Source organism: Artemia franciscana, chromosome 5 (assembly GCF_032884065.1).
Source record: "Artemia franciscana chromosome 5, ASM3288406v1, whole genome shotgun sequence".
Taxonomy (NCBI): domain Eukaryota; kingdom Metazoa; phylum Arthropoda; class Branchiopoda; order Anostraca; family Artemiidae; genus Artemia; species Artemia franciscana.
This window is the reverse complement of record NC_088867.1, coordinates 45855896-45881477: the sequence shown is the minus strand read 5'-3', so window position 1 is coordinate 45881477 and position 25582 is coordinate 45855896. Positions and strand designations below refer to the sequence as shown.

The window sequence follows — 25582 nt, the reverse complement described above, 5'->3', positions numbered from 1 at the left end:
TAGGGGAGGGGCTGCAAGTTACAAACTTTGACCAGTGTTTACATATATTAATGGTTATTGGGAAGTGTACAGACGTTTTCAGGGGGATTTTATTTTGTTTGGGGGTGGGGCTGAGGAGAGGGGGCTATGTTGGAGGATCTTTCCTTGGAGAAATCTGTCATGGCGGATGAAAAATTCAATGAAAAGGGCACAGGATTCTCTAGCATTACTATAAGAAAACAATGAAAAATAAACATGAAAACTTTTTTTCAAATGAAAGGAAGAAGTAGCATTGAAACTTAAAACGAACAGAGATTATTACGCATATGAGGGGTTCTAAAAATACTTTAGCATAAAGAGCGAGGTATTTAGGAGGAGATAAATACCTTGCTCTTTATGCTAAAGTATTTTTAGTTATTTTAACTATTTATTCTACGGCCTTTCTGATTCAGGGGTCATTCTTAAAGAATTGGGGAAAAGTTAAGATTTAGTGTAAAGAGCGAGGTATTAACGAGGGGACGAACCCCCTCATATACATAATAAAAATATAAGGTTATGAAAGTTTGTTACGTAAGTTGATTCTTAAGTTACGTATATTTTTTACTAATAAAAACGTTCGTTAAAAATTAAAAGTTCTAGTAGCCTTTTTAAGTAACCGAAAAATTGGAGGGCAACTAGGCCTCCTTCTCCATCCCTTATTTCTCAAAATCGTCTTATCAAAACTAAGAGAAAGCCATTTAGCCAAAAAAGAATTAATATACACATTTCATTTTAATAATTTATGTGCGGAGAGCCAAAACCAAACATGCATTAATTCAAAAACGTTCAGAAATTAAATAAAAAAACTGATTTTTTTAGCTGAAAGTAAGGAGCGATATTAAAACTTAAAACGAACAGAAATTACTCCGTATATGAAATGGGTTGTCCCGTCTGCAATCCCTCGCTCTTTACGCCAAAGTTTGACTCTTTGCCACAATTCTACTTTTTAAAACAATTAAAAGCTTTAGCGTAAAGAGCGAGGGATTGCAGAGGGGACAACCCATTTCATATACGGAGTAATTTCTGTTCGTTTTAAGTTTTAATGTCGCTCCTTACTTTCAGCTAAAAAAATCAGTTTTTTTATTTAATTTCTGTATATAATACCTTTCATACAATGTATGACGTTAGTGTATTACTATCATGTATTTGCTTTGCTCTTTAAATGTATGTGAATGTGATGAAATTTTAATTAAGGCTCTACACTATTGTGAGTTGAAGGGTGTACGTCCTGCCCGTGACCCAAAATAATATTCCCATGCCCCATCGGAGAAGTGTGTACCCCACGTTGGGAATCACGGGTCTACATCATGTTAATAATTGAAAACGGATTTCATGTATTTGTGAATTTGTTTCAAGATTTGGAGGGGGGAGTTTTCAAATCAGTTAAAGTAGGTGGTTTATACGACAGTTATAAGAAACTGTTGGGGGAACCCACCTAAAAACTTGCAATCTACCCTGGGTTTTAGGATATATCTATACAAGGAATGTCCTAATTCTTAGGGAATATCCCTTTCACTGTATGAAAGTAGGAATCAGCCAGAATTGCCATATACAATAGAGTAGAGCTGGTTAAATTTTCTTTTGCTAAAAGTTGGTGTCATTGCCAACTGATTTCTTTGCTTTGCGTTAAAACGACCAACAAAAATGGCGGTTGCAAGTATGTGCAAATACTACGGTCTTATCAGGGTGGCTAACGTGGTCCACCAGTCTCATTTGCGTAGGACCCCAGTATCGCTATTTTGGCCATCTCTCAACCCTCTGTCTCAATTCAGAGACCATCTGGCGCAAATTTAAATCATTAGTAGTGCAGAATTCGGATTTTACTCAACAGAGAGTAGTTTTCATCGGCTGTCGGTGACGCTCTGACTAAAGGAATAAAATGTGATTTTCTCTTTCAATAACTTTACGGTAGTGGAAAACGCATATGATTAGTTGAAAGTGATGTCGTGCGATCACTTTCATGCAGTCGAAGACCATTTCATGCTACTGTTGGTTCAAATTTGAGACATATGGCACAGTTCCTAGTACGCGCAAAATAAAGATACTCAGAGTTACGTTTTTAAAATCATTGAGTTTCGTATGGACCATATTCGTTACCTCGCTTATATTGTTATAAAGTATATCAGTCTCATCAACCGCCTTTTTTGTGTGTGTATGTGTGTGTGTGTGTGTGCCAGAACAATGGTTACTAAGATGGAAGCTTCCTCCTATTGAATACAGCGCAGTGTGGTTATTTTTAAACTCATTTCTTTTTTATTTGGTAGGTCACGAGCCAGCAATAATAGACAACGCGGTAGTGGAGGTTGCTTGGTCTAGACCGGTCAATAGAACCGAATATGAAGCCCGGAAAGAACTTGTCCGGAGTATTTCAAACGGAAGTTTGCCCGGAGGACCTCTACCAAAGTAAGCTTTATTTTTTGTTGATTTTAGTAGTTGCTGTTTTAATTAAAGAAATACAAACTTAAAGCTGTTTTTAGCAGTCTAATTTGCTACAAATGATTGCTCCTAACAATTTTTCGCTAAATTATAAATCTGAATTGTTGAAATACAAAGGAAAGTAAAAGCGGAAAATTGCACAACCATGTATAAAAAGTCGAATAAGATCTTAAATTCAATTTTAGTAAAAAAAGATCGCCATATGCAGCTGTTAAATTTTAGGTAGTAGTGGCGCCAAATTTAAAAAGAAGACATGTGGGCGAATAATCAGAAATAAAAGCCAAGAGTATGTGGCACCAGACAAAAGGTATAGTTTTTCCTTTGAATTTTTAGTTGTGTTTGTGAATCAACAGGTCCTTAGTGTTCCGATTTTTTACGGAAGAAAAGCGTCTTCAAATTTAACTATTTTTTTTATTTTTTTTATTTCACAGTTTAATTTTCCGGCGCTGGCGAAAATGTGATACTGTCCTAATAGCTTCAAAGCTGTGAAACAATCAAAAGAAGAAGCTTAAAAACAGTGTTTTCGGGTATGAATAAACTAAAAATGGGCCCAGTGGGGCAAAAAGCTTGTTATTTGTATGTCCTTGATACTTTAGCGAACAAAAATTGGTGGAGGAATATTAATTGAGCTAGAAAATTTGAAAAGATGGTCTTCAAATATAAGTATGTAATAAGGAACATCTCAAATTTCGAGATGAGCATTAAGATGGAATATTAATCATTTATCATACAAATCAGAATTTTTTTTCTTCTCTTTTTATACAAAAACTGTTTCCAAAATCTCTGAAGTCTGCAATAAGTGAAGGGGTGATTTATTGGAACCAGTAATCAGGAACATCAGGTATTCCCTAGAATCGGAATCAAGAAAGTCTTCCTGGTTCGCAAAACGATTCACTTTTTTTTATATCGAAAAATCTAACTTGTGTTTTTATTTACTATTTAGATATAGTAAATGACCTAAATTTTTATAGAAACATTTAAATTACACCAGGTACGTATGCATAAGGTTTTTTTAGGCATGGGACTCGGCTCATCAAAGAGAATAGGCAAAGTGATCGACTCATGAAAGTTTAAATAATCCGAACCCTTCGTAAGGGTTTGACCCGGGGAAGCCCTCTGTATACCTGCCTTTACGAGTATATATTAATGCCGTGCATGACTTTTCAAAGCCGTAAAAATGTAGGACTTTTCAAAGCCGTAAAAACATAGGACTTTTCAAAACCGGAGTTCTTTTTGAAACACCTTTTATCTTGGAGTTTTGGGCGTTTTTGTATTTTCTTTTGTATTCAAGTGCCTTGTTACTTCCTATAAATAAAGCTTCTTGACTCAAAATTTCTAACAAATATCTTTTTGAAGTTTGGAGTCAATTACCGCCAATTGTATAACCCGCCCGGATCGCGGTGCCGCGGGGCTACTGAGTACAAAGGCAGGACAGGATACAGTGAGAAGGTCCATGTGGCTTGTGGAGTGCATGCAGGTCTGTTTTTCGAATATTTTTCGTTTTATTTTTCCAAATACCACGTTATTGTTCCTCACACTAAGTCCCAAGGTCAGGGGTACCCCATGGGTAGAGGGTTTTGGCGCTCCTCCACTTTATTGTCAATTAGTAAAAATGTTCGCCTTTAGCTACCAAGTCATGATCATTTCTAATTAGTTAGATCGGAGAGACCCTATCTAAGGTGAACTTAATCTTCTGCTTTTTTATGGCACTTGGTGACATATAGCGATCGCAAATTCTGTCGGTCTATCTGTCGGTCTGTCTGTCTGTCCCGGTTTTGCTACTTTAGGCACTTCCAGGTAAGCTAGGACGATGAAATTTGGCAGGCGTATCAGGGACCGGACCAGATTAAATTAGAAATAGTCGTTTTCGCGATTTGACCATCTGGGGGAGGGGGGAGTTGGGTCGGTTGATTGGGAGAAAAAAAAAAAAAAATGAAGTATTTTTAACTTACGAATGGATGATGGAATCTTAATGAAATTTGATGTTTGGAAGGATATCGTGTCTCAGAGCTCTTATTTTAAATCCCGACGGGATCCAGTGAAGGGGAAGTCGAATGGGGGAACCTAAAATCTTGGAAAACGCTTAGAGTAGAGGGATCGGGATGAAACTTGGTGGGAAAATAAGCTCAGGTTCTAGATACGGGATTGACATAACCGGAACGGATCTGCTCTCTTTGGGGGAGTTGGGGAGAGGGTTAATTCTAAAAAAATTGAAAAAATGAGGTATTTTTGACTTACAAAAGAGTGATCGTATCTTAATGAAATTTCATGCTTAGAAGGACCTCGAAACTCAGATTTTTTTATTTTAAATCCCGACCGGATCCACTGTCATCAGGGGGGACCGGAAATCTTGGAAAATGCTTAAAGCGGAGAGATCAGGATGAAACTTGGGGGAAAGAATAAGCACAAGTCCAAGATAGGTAACTGACATAATCGGACCGGATCCGCTCTCTTTGGTGGAGTTGGGGGGGGGGGGAATAATTCGGAAGAATAGAAAAAATGAGGTATTTGTAACTTACGAACGGGTGATCAGATCTTGATAAAATTTGATATCTAGAGGGATCTTGTGCTTTAATACTCTTATTTTAAATTCCGACCAGATCCCTTGACATTGAAGGGAGTTGGAGAGGGAAACCGGAATTCTTGGAAAACGTGAAAATCGAGGTATCTTACGAATGGGTGATCGGATCTTAATGAAACTTGATATATAGAAGAATCTTATGTCTCATATGCTCCATTTTCAATTCGAATCGGATCCTAGGACATGAGGGTTGGAGGGGGGAAACAGAAATCTTGGAAACCAGAAATCATGGAAAACCCTAAGAGTGGAGAGATCGGGATGAAACTTGATGGGAAGAATAAGCACAAGGTATAGATACGAGATTGACATAATTGGTACGGATCCGTTTTCTTTGAGGGAGCTGGGGGTTGTTAATTTGGAAAAATCAGAGAAATTGAGTTATTTTTAACTTAAGAACGGGTGACCGGATCTTAATGAAATTTGATATTTAGATGGAACTCCTGTCTCAGAGCTCTTATTTCAAATCCCGACCAGATCTTTTGACATTGGGGGGAGTTGGAAGGGGGAACCGGAAATCTTGGAAAACGCTTATAAATGTCGTAGATACTTGATTGACGTAACCGGATTGGATCCGCTCTCTTTGGTAGAGTTAGGTGGTGGGGTTCAGTGCTTTGGCGAGTTCGGTGCTTCTGGACGTGCTAGGACGATGAAAATTGGTAGGAGTGTCAGGTAGCTGCACAAATTGACTTGATAAAGTCGTTTTCCCCGATTCGACTATCTGGGGGGCTGAAGGGAGAGAAAATATTAGAAAAATTGAGGTATTTTTAACTTACGAGTGGGTAATCGGATCTTAATGAATTTTGATATTTAGAAGGACCTCATGACTCAGAGCTCTTATTTTAAATCACGACCGGCATTAGGCCTCTGATTTTTCTTTTGAAGCAACCTTGTGATTCTTAGAATTTTGCTAGAGCTCATACCATATGAGCTCTTAGCTCTTCCGACCCCGTCACAAATGCCATATGAGCTCTTAGCTCTTGTTATTCTGATTTTTTTATCTATAGTATGCCTAGTTTTTTTTTTCTGTATTGTCGCGATCTCAGTCATAGTCCTATTATTCTAACTTATTTATAGGATACAGACAGGGAGTAAAAACAATATTCTAGAATTTAAGTATTGCTTTGAGAATTGATGGAGGAAGAAAATTTAATAAATACCTTAATTGAGGTGGCAAATTGCACCTCAAAAACTTAGAAGTTAGACAACTTCTCAAGAGCCTTCTAACAATCATTTTGAGGTCTATTTAATTTTTCTACTTTAAAATTTTTGCTATTGTCGATTCACTGACAGCCATCTAGTTGTAAAAGTACCGTATATTTAGATGGCGCATACGCTCAAAAGTTGTTATGTATCCTGTTTACCCATTACCCAGAACCGTTAAGCCCTGTTTGTTTATAGGGTCGAATATTCAAGCCAACAGCATTTTCTTCTCTCAGTTCATTCGGCATTCTTCTTGACTTATCGGGGTATTTCAGTCTAATATGTATGCAAGGTGGGGGTGAATAAAATGCTTTCAATTGCCAATTGGCTATATTTGTTCTGCTCTGAAATACCAGGAGGAAAACCATGAAAGGTGATTTGAAAATGATCGCCAGTATGTTGTACAGTATGGAGCTATTCTAAATATTGCAGTAGCGCGTAAAATTACCAAAAATAGGTGGAGTTTTCTCAAAAACGAGATCAAATTTTCGATTTTGGTTATTTCGATCTGGTTCTTTTGATGTGTGTATTGTGATAAATTTTCTTTTGATACTTTAGTTATCATTGACAACACGGTTAACGTTATTTTAATTTTATGCATTTAATTCTGTGAAGGCTTTTCTAATAATAAAATTCCGCGTTTTCCCATTGTTTAAAATGAAATGCCGAACTCGTGTCTAGGATTTTTTAACCAAGGAATCCCCTCCCCCGCGTAAATTCCCCCTCCCTCCCTAAGAAAATTCCCCTACAAACGATCCCCCCGGGTAGTCCCCACTATTCCCCCTGGATAATTTCGGATGTTCATCAGAAGGGAAATCGAAAGTTCTGCTCACCTGTTTAAGTCAGAGGCAATGTCATAGAGTTGCCTATAGTAATGAGCCATTAGGGTTTATTGCACTATTATTTATTTGTTTATTTATCTTTTTCCCGGAGGCACTTCGTAGGGAAAGGATGGTTGTATAAGCTTCGGAGAGGGCTCAATTGATTGTAAATTAAAAGCTCTAGTGCCCTTTTTAAGAATCAAAAGTGATTGGAGGGCAAAAAGCCACCACCCACACCGTCTTTTTCCCTAAGCGGATCTGATCAAAATTTTGAGATAGCTGTTTTCTTCAAAATAGTCCAAAGGTCAAATCACCATGCCTCCGGGTTTGACAACCACCCGTCCAGCTCCGAGGACGAGGGATGTAAGCTACTCATTGTTAAGATATAAGGTTTTTGTGAGAAGGGTGGTCTTGTAAACTTTGTAAGGGATCGATTAATTTGGAAATCAAAAATTTCAGTGCCCTTTATAATATTCAAAAGTAATCGGAGGGTAACCCCCACCCCAACACCCTTTTTCATCCAAATGCATCTGATCAAAATTTTGAGATAGTCATTTGATTAAAACTAGTCCAAAGATCAAATAACTGGCTCCGGGGTAGACACCCCCCTTTAGTAGCCCCTGTTCCATGGGATGTAACTTATTCATGTTGCTCATTGTTAGCATATAAATATGCTTAGAGTATTAAGATGGAACTTGAAAAAAAAAAATGTTGTGAGGTATGCGAAACAATCAAAACACATTATGTCCTTACTGGCTGTGAAAAGGTTATATTTGCACTATCTAAGCAACGGCTGATTGTATTAGGCTGAAACTTTCCATATAAGTTGTGAGAGAGTTGAAGATATACCGGAGGGCAACCCCCCCTCTCCTTGCTCTTTTTATGTGCCCTCACTCCTTAACAATTATTATTTTTTTTAGTTGACATTTTGTTCAAACTAGTCAAAAGGTCTGATAGCTAGGGAGGGGGTAGATGTGCTCAAAGCGTGTATTTTAATGCCAAAGCATCTGAACTCTCATTGAGATTTCAGATCAATGCAGAATTAGCTCTAAGGAAGGGTGAGGGGTGAATGTATAAATTGATATTTAATCTCCTTGATTTCTGGGAATATTTCTGGTCGACAGTGTTATCATGAAATTAAATCGTAACATTAAACTCCAAAATTAGCAGAAATTATTCCCTATAGGAGGGGAGCTGCCCGTTCCTCATCCCCAGTCTTCCCGTAGTGATCGTAGAAACTTCACAGGAGGCTCATTCGGTCGGAAATTGAGAGTTTTAGTCCTTCTTTGTAAGTCAAAAGTGATCGTAGACCAACCAACCCCTGTCCTAAAACTGTTCGGGATATCTGATCCTTTTGTTATCCCTTAGGACATATGATCGACATTTTGAGGTACATATTTTGTACTTTTTCTGTGGCTGCTCAATTTTGCGTGGGGGGATGTTGACGCCGAATCCTGCCGAACTCATTTCTATTAGGATCTGAGATTGATTTCATTTTTGTAGCTTTAATAAATATGTCGTACATATACATTTAATTCAATTATAATTTTACAATTATAATTATAATAATAATAACTATAGTTATACATTTATACATTTTCGGTGGAAAAAATGTGGGGTGCCAGAAGAATCTGGATATTTCTTAGGATTCTAGGGGAGTCAAAAGAGCTCCCTGCTTTAAGGGGATCGGTAGTCCCTATATATGTACTTACATGCCATGAGATGAAATCGTGAAAAGTAAAAAAATCAATGATAAATCAAGAATATCAAACAGTTCGTGGTAACGAACTGTAGTAAGGAGCGACCCGGCTCAATAGTAAACGAAACTCTAAAAAACGGAGTTTTGATACCAATTGATATATCAAAAGAATCGGATTTTTATGCTGATTTTAAATATATAAGTTTCATCAAATTTAGTCTTAAATTTAGAAAATCTCACCATCGCATTCAGCGTATCAGAGAACCCTACTGTAGAAGTTTCAAGCTCTTATCTACAAAAATGTGGAACTTAGTATTTTTTGCCAGAAGACCGATCACGGGTGCGTGTTTATTTGTTTGTTTGTTTGTTGTTTTTTCCCCAGGGGTGATCGTATCGACCAAGTGGTCCTAGAATATCGCGAGAAGGCTCATTCTAACGGAAATTAAAAGTTTGAAGTGACCAAAAAAATTTGAGGGCACCTAAGGCCCCCTCCCACGCTCATTTTTTCCCAAATTCAACGGATCAAAATTTTGAGATAGCCATTCGGTTCAGCATAGTCGAAAAACATAATAACTATGTCTTCTCTTGGATCTTCTCTTGGAGGAATTTGTCATGGGAGAAGAGAAATTCCATGAAGGGGCCGCAGGATTTTCTAGCATTATTTAAAAAAAAAAACAATGAAAAAATAAATATGAAAAAGTTTTTTCAACTGAAAGTAAGGACCAGCATTAAAACTTAAAACGAACATATATTATTACGCATATGGGGGGTCCATTACTTCCTAAATAGCTCGCTCTTTACGCTAAAGTATTTTTAGTAATTTCAGCTATTTATTCTACAGCCTTTGTGATTCAGGTGTCAATCTTAAAGAATTGGGACAAAATTAAAGCTTTAGTGTAAAGAGTGAGGTACTAACGAGGGGGCAAACCTCCTCATATACATAATAAATATATACGAATACAGAAGTTCGTTACGTAAGTTAATTTGTAAGTTATGGATATTTTTTATTAATAAAAACGTCCGTTAAAAATTGAAAATTCTAGTTGCCTTTTTAAGTAACCGAAAAATTGGACGGCAACTAGGCCTCCTCTCCCACCCTTTTTCTCAAAATCGTCTGATCAAAACTAAGGGAAAGCCATTAGGCCAAAAAAAATTAATGCGCAAATTTCGTTTTAATTATTCATTTACGGAGAGCCAAAATAAAAACATGCATTAATTCAAAAACGTTCAGAAATTAAATAAAAAAACAAGTTTTTTTAACTGAAAGTAAGGAGCGACATTAAAACTTAAAACGAACAGAAATTACTCCGTGTATGAAAGGGGCTGTTCCTCCCTCAACGTCCTGCTCTTTACGCTAAAGTTATTTACTGTTTAATAAAGTAGAATTGAGAGAAAAAGTAAAACTTTACTTTACTATAGCTCTTTCCTTGTTCATATTAACTACATAACTTAGTGAATAAACGTAGCTACAATTATTGTAATTTGTGGTTATGTAGTCACAATCTGTATTTTAGTAATTTGCAATTAAAATGGAACGGATGTTTGAACTTTGAAAATGTCTAGTTTTCTAGCTTTCTAATGTTCCTAGCTTTCTAGCTTTGATAAACACTTATTTTTCAGGAGCTTATGCGTGTTTGTGAAATGCACGGATGGGGGGTGCCGACATACCAACTTTTAAGCAATTATCCACCAGCTGTTGATACACCGAACAGACTTTATGTTTACAAGGTAACTTAGTTTTTTTTAAGCAAAAATATAATTATATAGTCGGCTTTCGCTAACTCGAAATTTAGTGGACCACGATTTTTCTTCGAGTTTACGCATAGTTCGAGTTATAGAGGTCATTCTACACCATATTCAACTTATAAAAGTAACAAGTTCCAAAGTGAACAAGTTCCTAAGTTAACAAGTTCAAAGTTAAAAGTAACAAGTAAAAAGTAGAAGTAACAATCCACCGGCTGTTGATACACCGAACAGACTTTATGTTTACAAGGTAACTCGTTTTTTTTAGCAAAAATATAATGATATAGTCGGCTCTCGCTAACTCGAAATTTACTAGAAGAGATGATTTTTCTTCGAGTTACGCTTAGCTCCACTTACGCATAGTTCGAGTTATAGAGGTCATTATACACAATATTCAACTTATAAAAGTAACAAGTTATAGAGGTAAGCCCAATGTTTACAAGGTAATTCGTTTTTTTTAGCAAAAATATAATTATATATTCGGCTCTCGCTAACTCGAAATTTACTAGAGCACGATTTTTCTTCGAGTTACGCTTAGTTCGACTTACGCATAGTTCGAGTTATACAGGTCATTATACACAATATTCAACTTATAAAAGTAACAAGTTATAGAGGTAAGCCCAATGAAAATTTGAGTTATAGACTTGACAAATCAAGACTTGACTTTCAAAATGCCAAGACTTTATTTTCAAATACAATTAATAAATTTAGTTTCCTAGGGAACGACACCTGAACATTAACCGAATCTGATACAAAAATATGTTAAACAAAATTATATATATATCAAAGTTTACACGTTGCAAGCTGCATACCAGGGTTTCGACTTCGCTGAAAAATACCTCGAGATACAGAGGTAAACTTTGACTTTTGGAGGTAAAATGAAAATTAAACGGCGAATTATATACTGAATTTGGGGTTTTAGAGTTAATTTTTGGGTCATTTGGACATACAGAGGTAAAATACAACCACAGAATTATTTCGAGTTATGGTTTTTGTTCGAGTTATGATTTATGGAGCTATGTATGGTTTTTCTTCAGACTATCTGTCTTGGCCTCATCTCCAATTAGAAATGGCTTAGTGATAACTTGATGTGAATTAAAATCAAGTTGCCCTCAACTCATGGCTAATCGGAGAAAAAGCCAAGACAGTTAGTCTTGAGTGAGACGCAAAGCTGGTATAAGCCTTTTCAGGGTTGTATAAAAATGATTTGATTTTTTTAGACAGGTTTTTCCGAGGGGATTAAAAATAATTCCAAGATTTCGAGTTATAGAGAGTCGACTGAAATTATGAATATGCAGTTTAGTTATCTTAGATTAAGTACAATATGTCAATTAAAAACAAACGGCTCTTTGGCAGTTGTAAATAACTTTTATAATCATCCCCAGCTGACTTTCTGAAAGTTCTCTCGAATGCGTGAAAAGCCAAATCATATGTCAAATAACTTCTTTTTTTTATTTTGATATGTGCCTAAATACAGTCTAAAACTAATTTTATTTTTGCGATCTGTTGCTCTATTTTTACATTTTTTCCATTTATCTCCTCGAATGTCACTCGAATAAACTAAATCTAGTTTGTACTTTTAAGCCGTTCACTCAGAACGGGGACAGCAATTGCATATTTTCAAAGAACGACTATAACTTAGCGGAGTGTTCAGTTACAATACAAACCCTGCATTTGTTGTGAAGGCTGGAAATCTAATTTGTATTTTATATATACCGGACGGAAGTTACATTTTCCAGATCTGCAATACTGCGTTTCATAAATATCTGTTTATATGTGGTTTTTGCTTTGCCGCAATAATTTCCTGCGAATTGAATTCATTTTTTTTTTTTTTTTTTTGAACAAAAAAGGTTTTAAATCCTTAAGAATTCAAAAATAAAATGAGATCCTCTTTAATAATATGACACAGTTCAATACGCGACCCTTAAAATTACTATGTTATATTAATCAGGTTAATTATTACTGCTACTAACAACTCACCGGAGCACCAAGCCGCCTGAGGCTAACACAGCTACTCACACTCCTCCATCCTAATCTATTCAAAGCCTCCTTCTTTATACATTCCCAGAAAGTTCCCATTTCCCTTCAATCTTTCTGTACATCCTCCCAACCCAACCGCGAACGACCTGCTTTCCGTTTAGCCCTGGACGGTTGGCCAAAAAGGACAGTTTTCAACAATCTGTCATCCTTCATCCGCAGAAGGTTAATTATGAGCTACGTTAATACTTGGTTGAAACTTTGTATTTATTTATTGCTCAAGTGAACCTACCTGAAATAAACATTTTAGTATTTTTTATTATTATTTTAGTTAATGTAAAAATATATAATTTTTAAAACATATAATTTAAAATATATTTTAAATATATAATTATATATATATATATATATATATATATATATATATATATATATATATATATATATATATATATATATATATATATATATACTAGCTGTTGGGGTGGCGCTTCGCGCCCCCCCGCGCGCGTAAGTCGTTACGCGCCATTGTAGTTGTGTCCCTATGTCCCACCTGTGAATATAGATAGATATATATATATATTTATATATATATATATATATATATATATATGTTTTTAACTACGTAAAAATTGCGAATATACAACAATCTTTGCTGTCCCATTGTCTGTGCATATAAATAGATTGTCAGGTTTACCGACTCTTGAACATGCAACATATAATGGTCCATGGGAAAACAATCCGTATTCAGATCTATACCTCATGATTCTAATGATTGCCCTTGAGCTTTGTTGATGGTGATTGCTAATCGACCATTCCCTGAGTCGCCATCGTCATTTATATATCCCCCTGTGCACCCCGGCGTCCCCTTTGTAGTTATGTCCCTGTGTCCCGGTCGTCATTTATATTCCCTGTGTCCCGGTCGTCATTTGTGTCCCGGTGTCCCAGTCTGTGATTTCTCTTTGAGCGTCCCGGGCGTCATTTATATTCCTTGTGTCCCGGTGTCCCGGTCGTCATTTATATCCCCCTGTGCCCCCGGCGTCCCCGTTGTAGTTGTGTCATTTATATTCCCTGTGTCCCGGTCGTCATCCCGGTATACATTCGTTTTTGAATTGGTATATGATGAAATAAATTTTTAATTTTTTCCCTTTTTTTCCTTTTAGTTTTTTTTTATTGGTTTTGACCTTTTTTTAGGTTTTTTAGTTTTTTTCTTTTTTCTTTTTAGTTTTTTTTTGAAGTTTTTATCTTTTTAGTTTTTTTATTTTTATTTATATTTTTTAGTTTTCTTTTTCTCCTTTATTTTTCAGTTTTTTTCCTTTTTTTAGTTTTTTTTTCTTTTTTAGTTCTTTTAGGTTTTACCTTTTTTAGTTTTTTAGATGAAATTTTTTTTTAGTTTTTTACCTTTTTTTCTTTTTAGTTTTTAATTGGTTTTTACCTTTTTTTTAGCTTTTTTAGTTTTTTTTCGTTTTTTCTTTTTACTTTTTTTTTAGTTTTTATCTTTTTTATTTTTTTTTATTTTTATTCTTAATTTTATTAGTTTTCTTTTTCTCTTCTATTTTTCAGTTTTTTCCTTTTTCTTAGTTTTTTTTTAGTTTTTAGTTTTTAAGTTTTTTTCCTTTTTTTAGTTTTTTTAGTTTTTTTAGTTTTTTGGCTTTTTTATTTTTTTTATTAGTTTTTAGTTTTTTTTGTAGTTTTTGCCTTTTTTTAGTTTTTTCAGTTTTTTTTTTAGTTTTTAGTTTTTTACCTTTTTTAGCCTAACCAGGATTTGAACCTGGGACCTTCATTCTCCGTTCTGACACCCTCTCTCACCGAGTGACTACTCCAGCATGTTCATTTTGGTGTTTTAAATGGTATATTATTAACCAAATTAATGTGTTTTACAATATACTAAGCATCGTCATAACAAAAATGACGACAACTAATTTCATGACGTCAGTCTACACAGAAACATGACGTCACCTGATCCACAGATCCACAGACAGACAACTTATTTTTATATATATAGATAGATATATATTATATTTTAGTTAATGAACATTGAGTTCAGATTTTTGAAGGATTGTAGTTCCGCAGTCAGATTTTCCTCTTTGTAGAAATGCTCCTTTGTGGAAATAGTTTTTTTTTCGCTCTTTTATCAAAAAATGACCTGATTGTTAAACCAACAATTTCCATAAGCCCAAATAATCAAATAAATTAGGCTACGCAAAATGTACACACTTACAGTAAAATAAGCTCTATGTTAGCGCAGTGGAGGGATGCTCTGCTTGGCAATATGGGTCCCAGGGATTAATCCACGCTGTCGCGAAGTCGGGTGACAGGCTTACTACTTTTCCACGTAAAAAAGACCTAGCAACTGAAAAGTTGATTCGGCAGCATCCGCCAGCAATGTCTCTGGAGGATCTTAATGCCTTTCTTGGATCTTTATTCCGTATTGAACTTATTTTTCTCGCTAAAGAAGCGGACAATTTTAATGGTGAGAGAACAATGTGAAAAGTCTATGTGAACACTCGTTTATTCCCAAATACCTTTCTCTTAAACACCTTTTATGTATCACATCTTTTAGTGTACAGATTCTAAAACTGTTTTTTTCAATCTTCCATCCTTTCTATAGAGCTGTCTCCCCTTATAGAATTTCAGACCGTTGAATTTTTACAAAGAATTAATGAATAATCAAAATACAACTCGTACTAGTTAAAGTTCAAGGAGAAAAAAAAATCGATTTAAATTTTCTTGTTACAATCAATTTAGTTTATCAGTTTTAATATGATACTAATTTTCATCTACTTTTTCTCTCGTTTAAACTCATTCCTTTCAAATGTAGAGCTCTATTTTGTCCTTTATTTCTATTTTGTCCAAATGTAGAGCTATATTATTTCCTTCAACCTTAGATCTGACTGGTCAATCATGGAAAGTAAGTTGAACTGTGGGCATAGCTTAGCTCGCAGAATTACGTACAGGACACTTCGTTCTTCACGGTGTTCGATCTCCCCCACCCGTCGGAATATTTTCCGATTCATAAAAATGTAAAAAAAATGCATACAATTTTTGATAGGCTGTTTAGTTTTATTGTAAACCCCCCACCCTCCTAAAAATACCCCCACTCCCGAAAAAAAAATCCTGGAAACGCCCTTGTTGATACTAATATTGAGCATGTTCTCGGTTCGGCAAAAAGTTAAGAGCATGAGAGATCGAATTGTTCGTTCCAAGTAAGAGTCAACTAACAGCTGGAACGAGCAAAAATTGACTCAGTGAGCACTTTTCAATTTAATTTTTCTGAATACGGCTAACAAGCGTCTTAAGTGAATTAACTTTTGTATAATCATCATAAAATTGGGGAAATGGAGGGAAATGACTAAATTAATGAGAAATAATGATTATTAAGTATTAACACTCAAATGTTTTGTAAGTTACTCTTTACTCATTGAAATTACTCCTATTTTAATAACTATTATAATACATATTAAGGCATTATTTAATAAACTGTTCCGTATTCGCAGTTAATTTGCAATAACTTATGCCACATACTTTTCAAAGCAAATTACCTTCTTAAGCGTATGCCAAAAAGGGGAGCCAAATTTTTCTTCAGTTTTCTTCAGTTTGGGACGGGGGTCAGTGGCGTGACTCTGTAAGCTTAGTCAGAGTCGACCCAGCTCTAAATGGGTACCTGGAGAAATCTGGGGAAGGTAAACAGGAAGGGTGTGCGAAAAGCATAGGATGGCTGGTCCCCAACCCCCCATTGCAATTCCTGGCTGAAGGACCAAGAAACGGAGATCAGCACCGCCGGTACGGACTGTAAAGTCTAATGCCGTATCCTTTACCTTTACCTTTTTTACTTTAGTAAAAAAAAGTAACTATTCTATTATAAAAAAGTAATAGTAAACTATTCTTGTATAGTTGACCACATTAATACATTACACAAATTAAAATACAATATCCTCCGGGAACACAGTGTTTATCCCATGTCACTTGGTTTTCTTATTGTAGGTGACCATTGGAGATAAGGAGATTTTAGCTACAAGATTGACGCTTGACAAAGATGATGCCCTGGATTTGGCCATGCTCAGTACTTTTGAAGAACTTGCTACTCTTCCTAATGGTACCAAAAATACTTTTTCTTACCGCCGTACCTAGACCTAAAGGCTGCTTCTCATACATTTCAGAAATGATTAGGAAAGAAGAAAGTCCACCCCCCCCCATATAAAAAAAGATTAAAATCAAACGAGGGCTGAGAAATTAGTAATTTCAAAGCTTTGTCACTGAAGAAGGGGGTGACTTTCTCCAGTATCTATCCGTGAGTTATTGAACCGGAAGCTCTTTAAAAAGGGAGTATCTAAATTGGTTCATTGAAGTAAGAAGTGGTTGTTTACCTTTCGGAAAAGAAAGAAATATGTTGAGGGTAAAAAAAAAATTCACACCCAATGCATGGGTGCATAAATGAAAGTGTGTTTCGTTTTATGTATAAACATGAAACAGTGACGGATTTGTGAGGTAACATACATATGAGTAAAGTCGAATGAAAAGGGGCTGAAATGTATGTTTGGGAGTATTGCTGGGATGCTATTAGGGGACTGGAAAGATTCCTCAGGGTAAGCAGGGAGAATGTTGACAAATATAGATCATTATAAGGGTTTTAGGGAAATGAGAACTTCTTGGGAGGGTATAAAGAGGAAAGCTTTGAACAGAGCGCCCGTGGCTGTCTTGGGTTAGGCGGCTTGGTACTGCAGTGAGTTGTTAGTAGCAGTAGTAGTTTAAAATAAGCGCTACTAAAATAATGACGCTAAAATAGTCTATCTTGCAAGTTCAATCTTCGTTACTTAATTTCACGCTATTTTTCATCAGCATCAGCAAAAAGCATGAGCTACTGAGGTTACGATTACGCTCTTTGGGTATCGGAAAAGTATAGAGTAAAATCTTTTAGGTATGTACCGGAAAACAACTTTCATTGCTTAAATGCGCAGCTCAATTTAACAGATTTTGCAAATCTGCATAGCGAATTTGCAAATTTCAATGGACACTTGTTCCGTCTTGGCATATTGGCGCTTCTAGGCCTAGGTGGGGGGGGAACTGCCCCATCCTAGTTTTCTGGTATATGACGTCATTTTTTATTATTATTTTTAATGCCTTAGTATACCTAGGTGTACCTTGCTCTCTCCCCCATTTTATGAGGCCCAGAACCGCTAATGTCTGGGTAGTTCACGGATTGGAGACCATTAACTTTGTAGGATTGAAGTTGATGTTCTGGCAGATTTGCAGTATCTGCCAAATTGAGACGCGTTTTTAGTTTCCTACTGTGTGGAGACCCAAAATACTTCCATTCAGCTTTTAGAGACTACCTACCTTAATTTTACTTACTATAAGTATGTGTTTGCCCTCCTCAAAAAAATAATGTAAAAATTAGTAACAGTTTTACTAATTTATAGAAAAAGCTGTTACTAACTGAAACCACTATAGAATCTTAACCATGAAACAATCATGGTTCCACGAGTCAATAAAATATTTATAGAACAATTGTTTTGAAATTCTCTGACATTTCGATACGCTATCGGAGGAAATTATTGATGATTTGAAACGCGAAAAAAAAAAGAAGTTTAGCTAATTTTGCCAAACTCCTTTGTATATTACAGTTTTATGTTGAATTTTAATAGTTGTTTTGGAATTTTAATGATGTCTTATGTCTCTTTTAACAGAGATCTTTCAGATGTCCTGCCTAGCTCATAGTTCTCGTTTTTTTTTATTTTTTTTTATTTTTTATTTTTTATTTTTTTTGCTTAACTTATGTAACAGTCTGATTCCATGAGAGAATAGGAAAGAAAAATATTTGGGACGGTAGAAGCAGGGTTATATACTAAAATGAGGCCATATTATTTAGTCGTGTGCTTTGATGTTTTTTGTAATAATAAGAATAAAGTGAATAGCGCTAATAATGCTAGTCTATCTATTTTTTATATTCTTATATTCTATATTCTCTTGCTGGTTTGGAAAGCTTTGAGTGTTTTCTTTATGATTGTTGTAATTGTTTTACATCGATTAATAACTGATTTATATTAATTACATTATAACCTTTATTATTACTAATAATTTGTTTTATCTTTTAATAAGTTTCAATATCAACAAATGATAACAAAAGCGCCTGTGATAAAATTTGTACCTTACTAGGCTCAGACAAGCCTATATGCATGCAACTATACTAGAAAGAACAATTACATAATTAAATTCATTCTTATGCACCATTAAAAATTAAAAATATCAGAGTAGTAAAACAATAAGAACAAAGGACTGGAAATAAACAACAAAAAGACGATGAAGAAAAATAGCAAAAATGGTCGCAAAAAGACTGTTACATCAGTGACTATGCCTGTCATGGAAAGATCCAGATGGTGGTGTCAGGGGGTATGTACCCCCTCCCCCTTACCCAGGAGGGTAAAAATTGCACAGATTAAAGGAGTAAAAATACTAAGGAGGAGCTCAAGTTTTGTTGGTACCCCCTTCCCCCTATAAAAAATATTAATTCTGTACTCCGCCCCTAGTCTGTGTACGTGATTACGTGTAAGAAAATAATTCAGTGGAATTTAATTTACGTATTAAATTAATTAATTTATTAATGTATTAATTAATTTATGTATGTAATTATGTACATTGAGTTATGTACATTAATTTATGTAATTTATTAATTAATTTAGGTATTTAATTTATGTATCATATGATATGTTAAATGCATTTGTTTTAGGGTTAAAAAAATCTTCTATCGTTATATATTTGCTTATTTGTATTAACTAAAAATTATTATAAAGAAATTACTGCTAGTATAATTATCATAACGCAAAACGATACATTAATTAATTTGTATTATAAATATATTTGTTGCTGTAACTAAATAATTGCACAAGTATTTCTGCATTTTGTGCTGAGGCTGCCATTTTGTGCTGAAGCTAATTGTTAATTATTAACGATAATTGAGTTCTGGAACAAATTCTTCCTCTTTGGTTTTGGGGAATGGAGCATCCTACTTATTGCTTTTTTTAGCCAGTATTTTTGATAAGAAAATAATAACTACGTGTAAGATTGAAATTCTACTCAAACCTACCAGAAAATAAGTGGATTATTCTAAGAGTGGATTCAAGGGGTAGTTTTTAGGGGTATTCCTCCAGAGGATCAAAAATGAGTACTAATTACAGGGTTGATGTGCAAAAAAAAACTGATAGAGAAGCCATATTTTTTTCAGTGTCCTCCTCCCTCCCAAACATTAATTCTGTATTTGTCCCCGGATTATTCCTTATTTCCTCTTCGTAATACTTTTTTTTTAGAAGTTTTGTTAAATGCATATATTCTTTTTAGCATAATTGTACATATCATTATACAAATCTTCTGCTTTTTTTTAATTTTTAACTCCTTATTGAAAGTCACTGTTATTTCTGGCGGCTAATAAGAGCTTGTGGAAATATCGTTGGATTTTTTAAAATGTATTTTTATTACAATGGCCGACGAGGTTTTTTCAATCGAATTGAAATAATGGATATACCTAATCAAAAGATTTAACATTCCTTTGTTTCAATATTTTAGGTGGCGCTGTTTTGCCTTATTATTATCCTAATTTAACCGATCCTTATGCCCGTCCCCCATTTAGTTACCCTAGCTACCCTAGTATCAACCCTGCTAAAACCTTTGCATGTGAATATAACCCTTTAACCCCTTTACAACAGTTCAACTACGACGCATATGCCACCCCATGGATTTCAAATACAGGTCACATGGCCCAGCAGCAGATAGGTCCTCAATCAATGGCACCTCTTGCAGTGCCACACTACCAGGATATTGGAGTGTTCCAACACGCCGTGGGAAAAAATTATCTTCAAGGTAGGGTAGTAGAGTATTGACATTATTCAGTTTTTTTTTTTTTTTTTTTTTTTTTTTTTTTAATTCATGAATTTATTCGTACCCAAAGTATGTATCGGTGATTTCCACCTTTTTTATTGGTTTGCACTTTTTATTCAATCTTACAGGAAAATTGACCAGATTTTGCTGTCTTTTTATAGCTCAAAATTTGATATAGCCACAACGGGTAAAAAATCATCGAATTATTTTCTTATCTACATTTCCCTTCAAATAACTTTCAGGACTGAATGACTATTTAAATTACCCTCACTCAGATGCGTCGTTTGGGGGGGTCACTTTCCCACTAATAATTTGGAGAAAAAATATCATATAACCCGTGCCCCTTGACTCTCCGGATGTAGACCCTTTTGCCCCGCCCATCAAAATGCCGCAACTACGCCCCTGACCTTATTGTATGCCCTAGTATGGTTCTGCCTTAGTTCTGCCCTAGGATGGATGCTATACTATCATCAAGATGTGGTAATTTTTTATACAATTCTGAAAAGTTATGCCAGATTTGCTTCTCACAGACACTATCTGTCTTGGCTTTACGCTAATTAGCCATGGCTCTCAAGTCTTCTATCATTTTCACCCAAGTTGGTAATTAAAAATGGAGTATTATAATGATAATAATAATAATTTATTTATGTCTTCTATTACATAGATGAATGTACACAAATGAGTATAGGAAATAAATGAGAAGAAAACTAAACTACAAAATCACACTTCTGACGAAAAGGACGACAATAAGTAGCTCACAATACTCACAGTAGCTCATTAATATATATTAAATAGCTCGATAATGCATAACACTAAGATACTCGTAATGCATAACACATTAACACGCATAATAAATAGCTCAGTTTTACTAAAGTTATAGTGATGTTTGTGTAGTCGCAGGTGTGTTTAGTCGTATGTGTGTGTAGTCGTATGTGTGTGTAGTCGTATGTGTGTGTAGTTGTATGTGTGTCAGTCGTATGTGTTTGTAGTCGTATGTGTGTGTATTCATATGTGTGTGTAGTCGTATGTGTGTGTAGTCGTATGTGTGTGTAGTCGTATGTGTGTGTGGTCGTATGTGTGTGTAGTCGTTATTGTGTGTAGTCGTATGTGTGTGTAGTGGTATGTGTGTGTAGTTGTATGTGTGTGTAGTTGTATGTGTGTGTAGTCGCATCTGTTCATAGTCGTATGTGTGTGTAGTCGTGTGTGTGTGTGTAGTCGTATGTGTGTGTTGTTGTATGTGTCTGTAGCTAAAAATTGTCAAAGAATCATGTAGAAATTACATTTAATTATGTTAATTTTTATTCTAGTTTCCTTTTTTATTTCCTTTTGTTGCTGACAAGTGCAAAGAAAATTGACGAATGGCGTTAAGGCCAATTTTGAATAAAACACTTTGTACCTCGATGTTTTGTAATTGAGAACATCGATAATCAAGTCTACATAATTATATGTAGGAAAAAAACGGTATGCTGTTTTTTGTCGTATTAAGTTGCCCTTTTTGATATACAACGTCGCATTTGACCTAATACCACACTGCCCTAGTTTAAGAACAATATAATCTCCACTATCAGCAGTATTAACCTTTGACAGGTTTGAATAGAAATAGTCGCAAATAAATGTGCAAGGAACCGTTTTCTAGACTTTCTAGATTCTTCTTTTTGGTCGGATCTTTCAAATCTATTTCTTGCAAATCTATTTCTTGCAAATTTTGAAGGTTAAAATGATTATGTTAAGTTATGGTGGCTGAATTGTAGAAGGACCCCTCTATTCCCCATTGGCAGTTAGACGTTTTTAGAGTGCTAACGGCCGAGCGACGTCGCTGAGTCAATTTGGGCTGGTATCTCTTAGCGAAAGTAAATTTCGGAACTTTCTAAAAGAAAATACCCAGGGTAGATTTTTGTCAGTACATAAAACAGGGAACTTTTATTGATTTTAGTCACAGTTTTGCCGGTTGGATAAGCTACTTTTTAAATTTCATCCAAAACAAAATTGAAATTAGTGTTTGCCCCCACCCCAATGAAGATATTTTGTTTAGTGGTGAATTAAAGTTAACTGCTGAGGTAGAATTCGAATCCTTTCAGAACCCACAGGCAAGGGCTCATAATTGGGGAAAAAAACAAAATTTTCGTAATCTAGGTTCGTATTTGATCCATTTTCTTAGAAAAAAAAGTTCACAAAATTTATATTTTGCTTGCCATCAACTGAAAATCGTTTTATGTATCAGTTAAAAATCAATCAAATATTGAGGGTTATTTACTGAAAAGTAGACAAACTAGAGCATTCAAGTTTAAGAATTATCTTTTTTTTGTGTAGTGATTTCTCATGTTTTACGTTTTATCTTTACTTCCAGCTTGGTCACTACATTACTCCTGTATTTTTTCTTTTTTTTAAGCCGCCTTTCACTCTTTCTCGTGCCGTCGTTTCAGGTCAAGTTTTGTAGCTTAGGTCTATTAAAACAATCTCAAATCTGACGCACATAGTTTGTCCATTATATACATTATATTGGAGAGTGTCTATTCTTCACAAACTCTATATAAAGACAAGTCCTGAATTTCTCGCCTTTGCTCACTTTTTTCTTTCATATTATTTCTCTATATTCTTTTTTTTTCACAATGGTCTTTATCTATAGTATATTGGAGAGTGTCTATTCTTGACAAACTCTTTATATAAAAGGAAGTCCTTAATTTTTCACCTTTGCTCACTTTTCACTTTTTTCTTTCATGTTATTTTTCTACATTCATTTTTTCCAGTTTGGTCTTTATGTATAGTATATTAGAGTCTCTATTCCTGACAAACTCTGTATATAAAGGGAAGTCCTTAATTTTTCGCCTTGGCTCACTTTCTACTTTTTTCGTTCAGGTTATTTCTGTACGTTCATTTTTTTCAATTTAGTCCTTATGTATAGTATATTGGAGTGTATATTCTTGACAAACTTTATATAAAGGGAAGTCCTTAATTTTTCGCCTTTGCTCACTTTTCACTTTTTTCTTTCATGTCATTTCTCTACTTAATATTTTTTCACCAGCAATCGATGTGAATTTTTTATCTTACATGGCATTACCCTTTCATGTTAAATTCATTGATGTTTCGTTTCTTTTTCGTCCACTTTCCACTTTTTTCGTTCAGGTTATTTCTCTACGTTCATTTTTTTCAATTTAGTCTTTATGTATAGTATATTGGAGTGTATATTCTTGACAAACTTTATATAAAGGGAAGTCATTAATTTTTCGCCTTTGCTCACTTTTCACTTTTTTTTTTCAAGTCATTTCTCTACTTAATTTTTTTCACCAGCAATCGATGTGAATTTTTTATCTTGCATGGCATTATCCTTTCATGTTAAATTCATTGATGTTTCGTTTCTTTTTCGTCCACTTTCCACTTTTTTCGTTCAGGTTATTTCTCTACGTTCATTTTTTTCAATTTAGTCTTTATGTATAGTATATTGGAGTGTCTATTCTTGACAAACTTTATATAAAGGGAAGTCCTTAATTTTTCGCCTTTGCTCACTTTTAACTTTTTTCTTTCATGTCATTTCTCTACTTAATATTTTTTCACCAGCAATCGATGTGAATTTTTTATCTTGCATGGCATTATCCTTTCATGTTAAATTCATTGATGTTTTTTTTTATATTTTTCAGCAAGCGGTGTGAATGATCTACGACACAGAGCTTCACTACATTCTTAAGCTTAATTCGAAGTTCAAAGTCAATCTGTTTATTTTTTATTGTTTTTGATTCCTGGTCGTGTTTCAGGTTGATTAAGTGTGTTATATATTGTACATATTTTAATGGTTTAATTATTAAGTTTTCGCCATTTTTACTTAAAATGAGCTAATGTTTTTGTATACTTCTGAAATTTTTTCTGCCGTTTCTTTTGCTAATCAAATTGGTGCAGTGAATTTAAAAGCCTATTTCTCTTTTGAAAGAGATGAAACCACAGCTACATAAAAGACAAAAATTAAATTATTTTTGGACTACAATTTGTTTTATCATTATTTACTTCTATCATGCTTTAAAGAAATTCAACATAAATTTATTTCTTCAGTTTCCCAATCACATTAATTAGGGTAAGTAATAAAATAATCAGTGTCTCAATATGATCAATCATTGCCCCTTGAATAAATAATGGGCCATCGCGACATGACTATATCATATAGTATTATGTACATTTATTCAAACATTCCAATTCATCTTGGGATAGCCTTAATTCTACTTAAAATGATCTTCCTTGAGAGCTGGTACAATAATTCATTAAAAAAATGTTACATTTTTATGGTTGTAATTTTTTTTTAATTCTTCATTAAAAAATGACAGTCATAGTGACACCTTGTAGTCACATCTTTGCGCTAAACTGGTAAATCTATGATAGCCTGTATTCGCATGGAGAGACTCAAGTCGATTATTTTTCTATGATAATGTTCTTAAAGATAACTTTTCTCTAAAAAGAAACACCTTTCTTTCATGATTTTCTTTTAAAATTTCCATCAACTTAATTCAAGATCAAGTTTCTATCGTGTTTTAATTACTTATTAAATAATTAAGGAAATAATTTTTCCTTAAATGGTGAGTTTAATTTCATTAAAGGTAAACATTTTCAACAGTTTTTACTTAAATTCGTTTTAATTTTTTCCTCCATCGTGATTAGCATAAAGTGGGTTGCGTAAAACAGGGACATTGACCTAATTCACGCATATTCCATACTATTGTCACTTCCATCAGTTTTCGCTGTAGATTTGCTGTTTATCATTCATGGCTACACTTTAAAAAATTACTGAGTTCTGCATCGTCAGCTTATATTGTTCATTAACGGTACAATTTCCTATTTAGTGTTTATTTTCCCCTTATTTCCTAATATTTTCTATGTATTGTATTTCTATTAATATTATTTAAGCAGCATTCAGACCCTGAACTAAGTCCTGAAGTAAGACTCAGAATTGTTTGACTGACTTTTGGAATAAGATTCATAGACTGTTGACCCATGATATGGTTATTGTATCCTGTTCTGAAACCAAGGCATTTTTTTTTTGCTTTCGAGTTTGGACTCTAACTCAGACACGAGTCATTTTATCATTCTATATTTATCTTTTATTTATCTATATTTGTCTCTTATCATTCTCAGACATGTCATTTTAGCATTCTATATTTATCTTTTATTTATCTATAATCATCTATCATTCTATATTCACCTTTTATTTATCTATATTTTTCTTTTTATCATTTTCGGAAATGTCATTTTAGC

At 34.4% G+C, this 25582-nt stretch overlaps 1 protein-coding gene across 2 annotated transcripts in view; it reads left to right on the top strand.

Annotated features, from left to right (window-relative positions):
- Positions 1-25582, top strand: part of LOC136027487 (probable RNA-binding protein 46) — a 73702-nt gene extending 48120 nt beyond the window's left edge. Inside the window, exons 3-8 of one of the 2 annotated variants that reach the window (XM_065704799.1) lie at positions 2283-2421; positions 3811-3931; positions 10376-10483; positions 16460-16571; positions 20176-20329; positions 23983-25582. In XM_065704799.1, coding sequence (XP_065560871.1) covers positions 2283-2421; positions 3811-3931; positions 10376-10483; positions 16460-16571; positions 20176-20329; positions 23983-23998 — 650 coding nt within the window. In that variant the 3' untranslated portion in view covers positions 23999-25582. Of the gene's footprint in view, positions 1-2282; positions 2422-3810; positions 3932-10375; positions 10484-16459; positions 16572-20035; positions 20330-23982 lie in introns of both variants that reach the window. The other variant, XM_065704798.1, reaches the window with a different exon arrangement.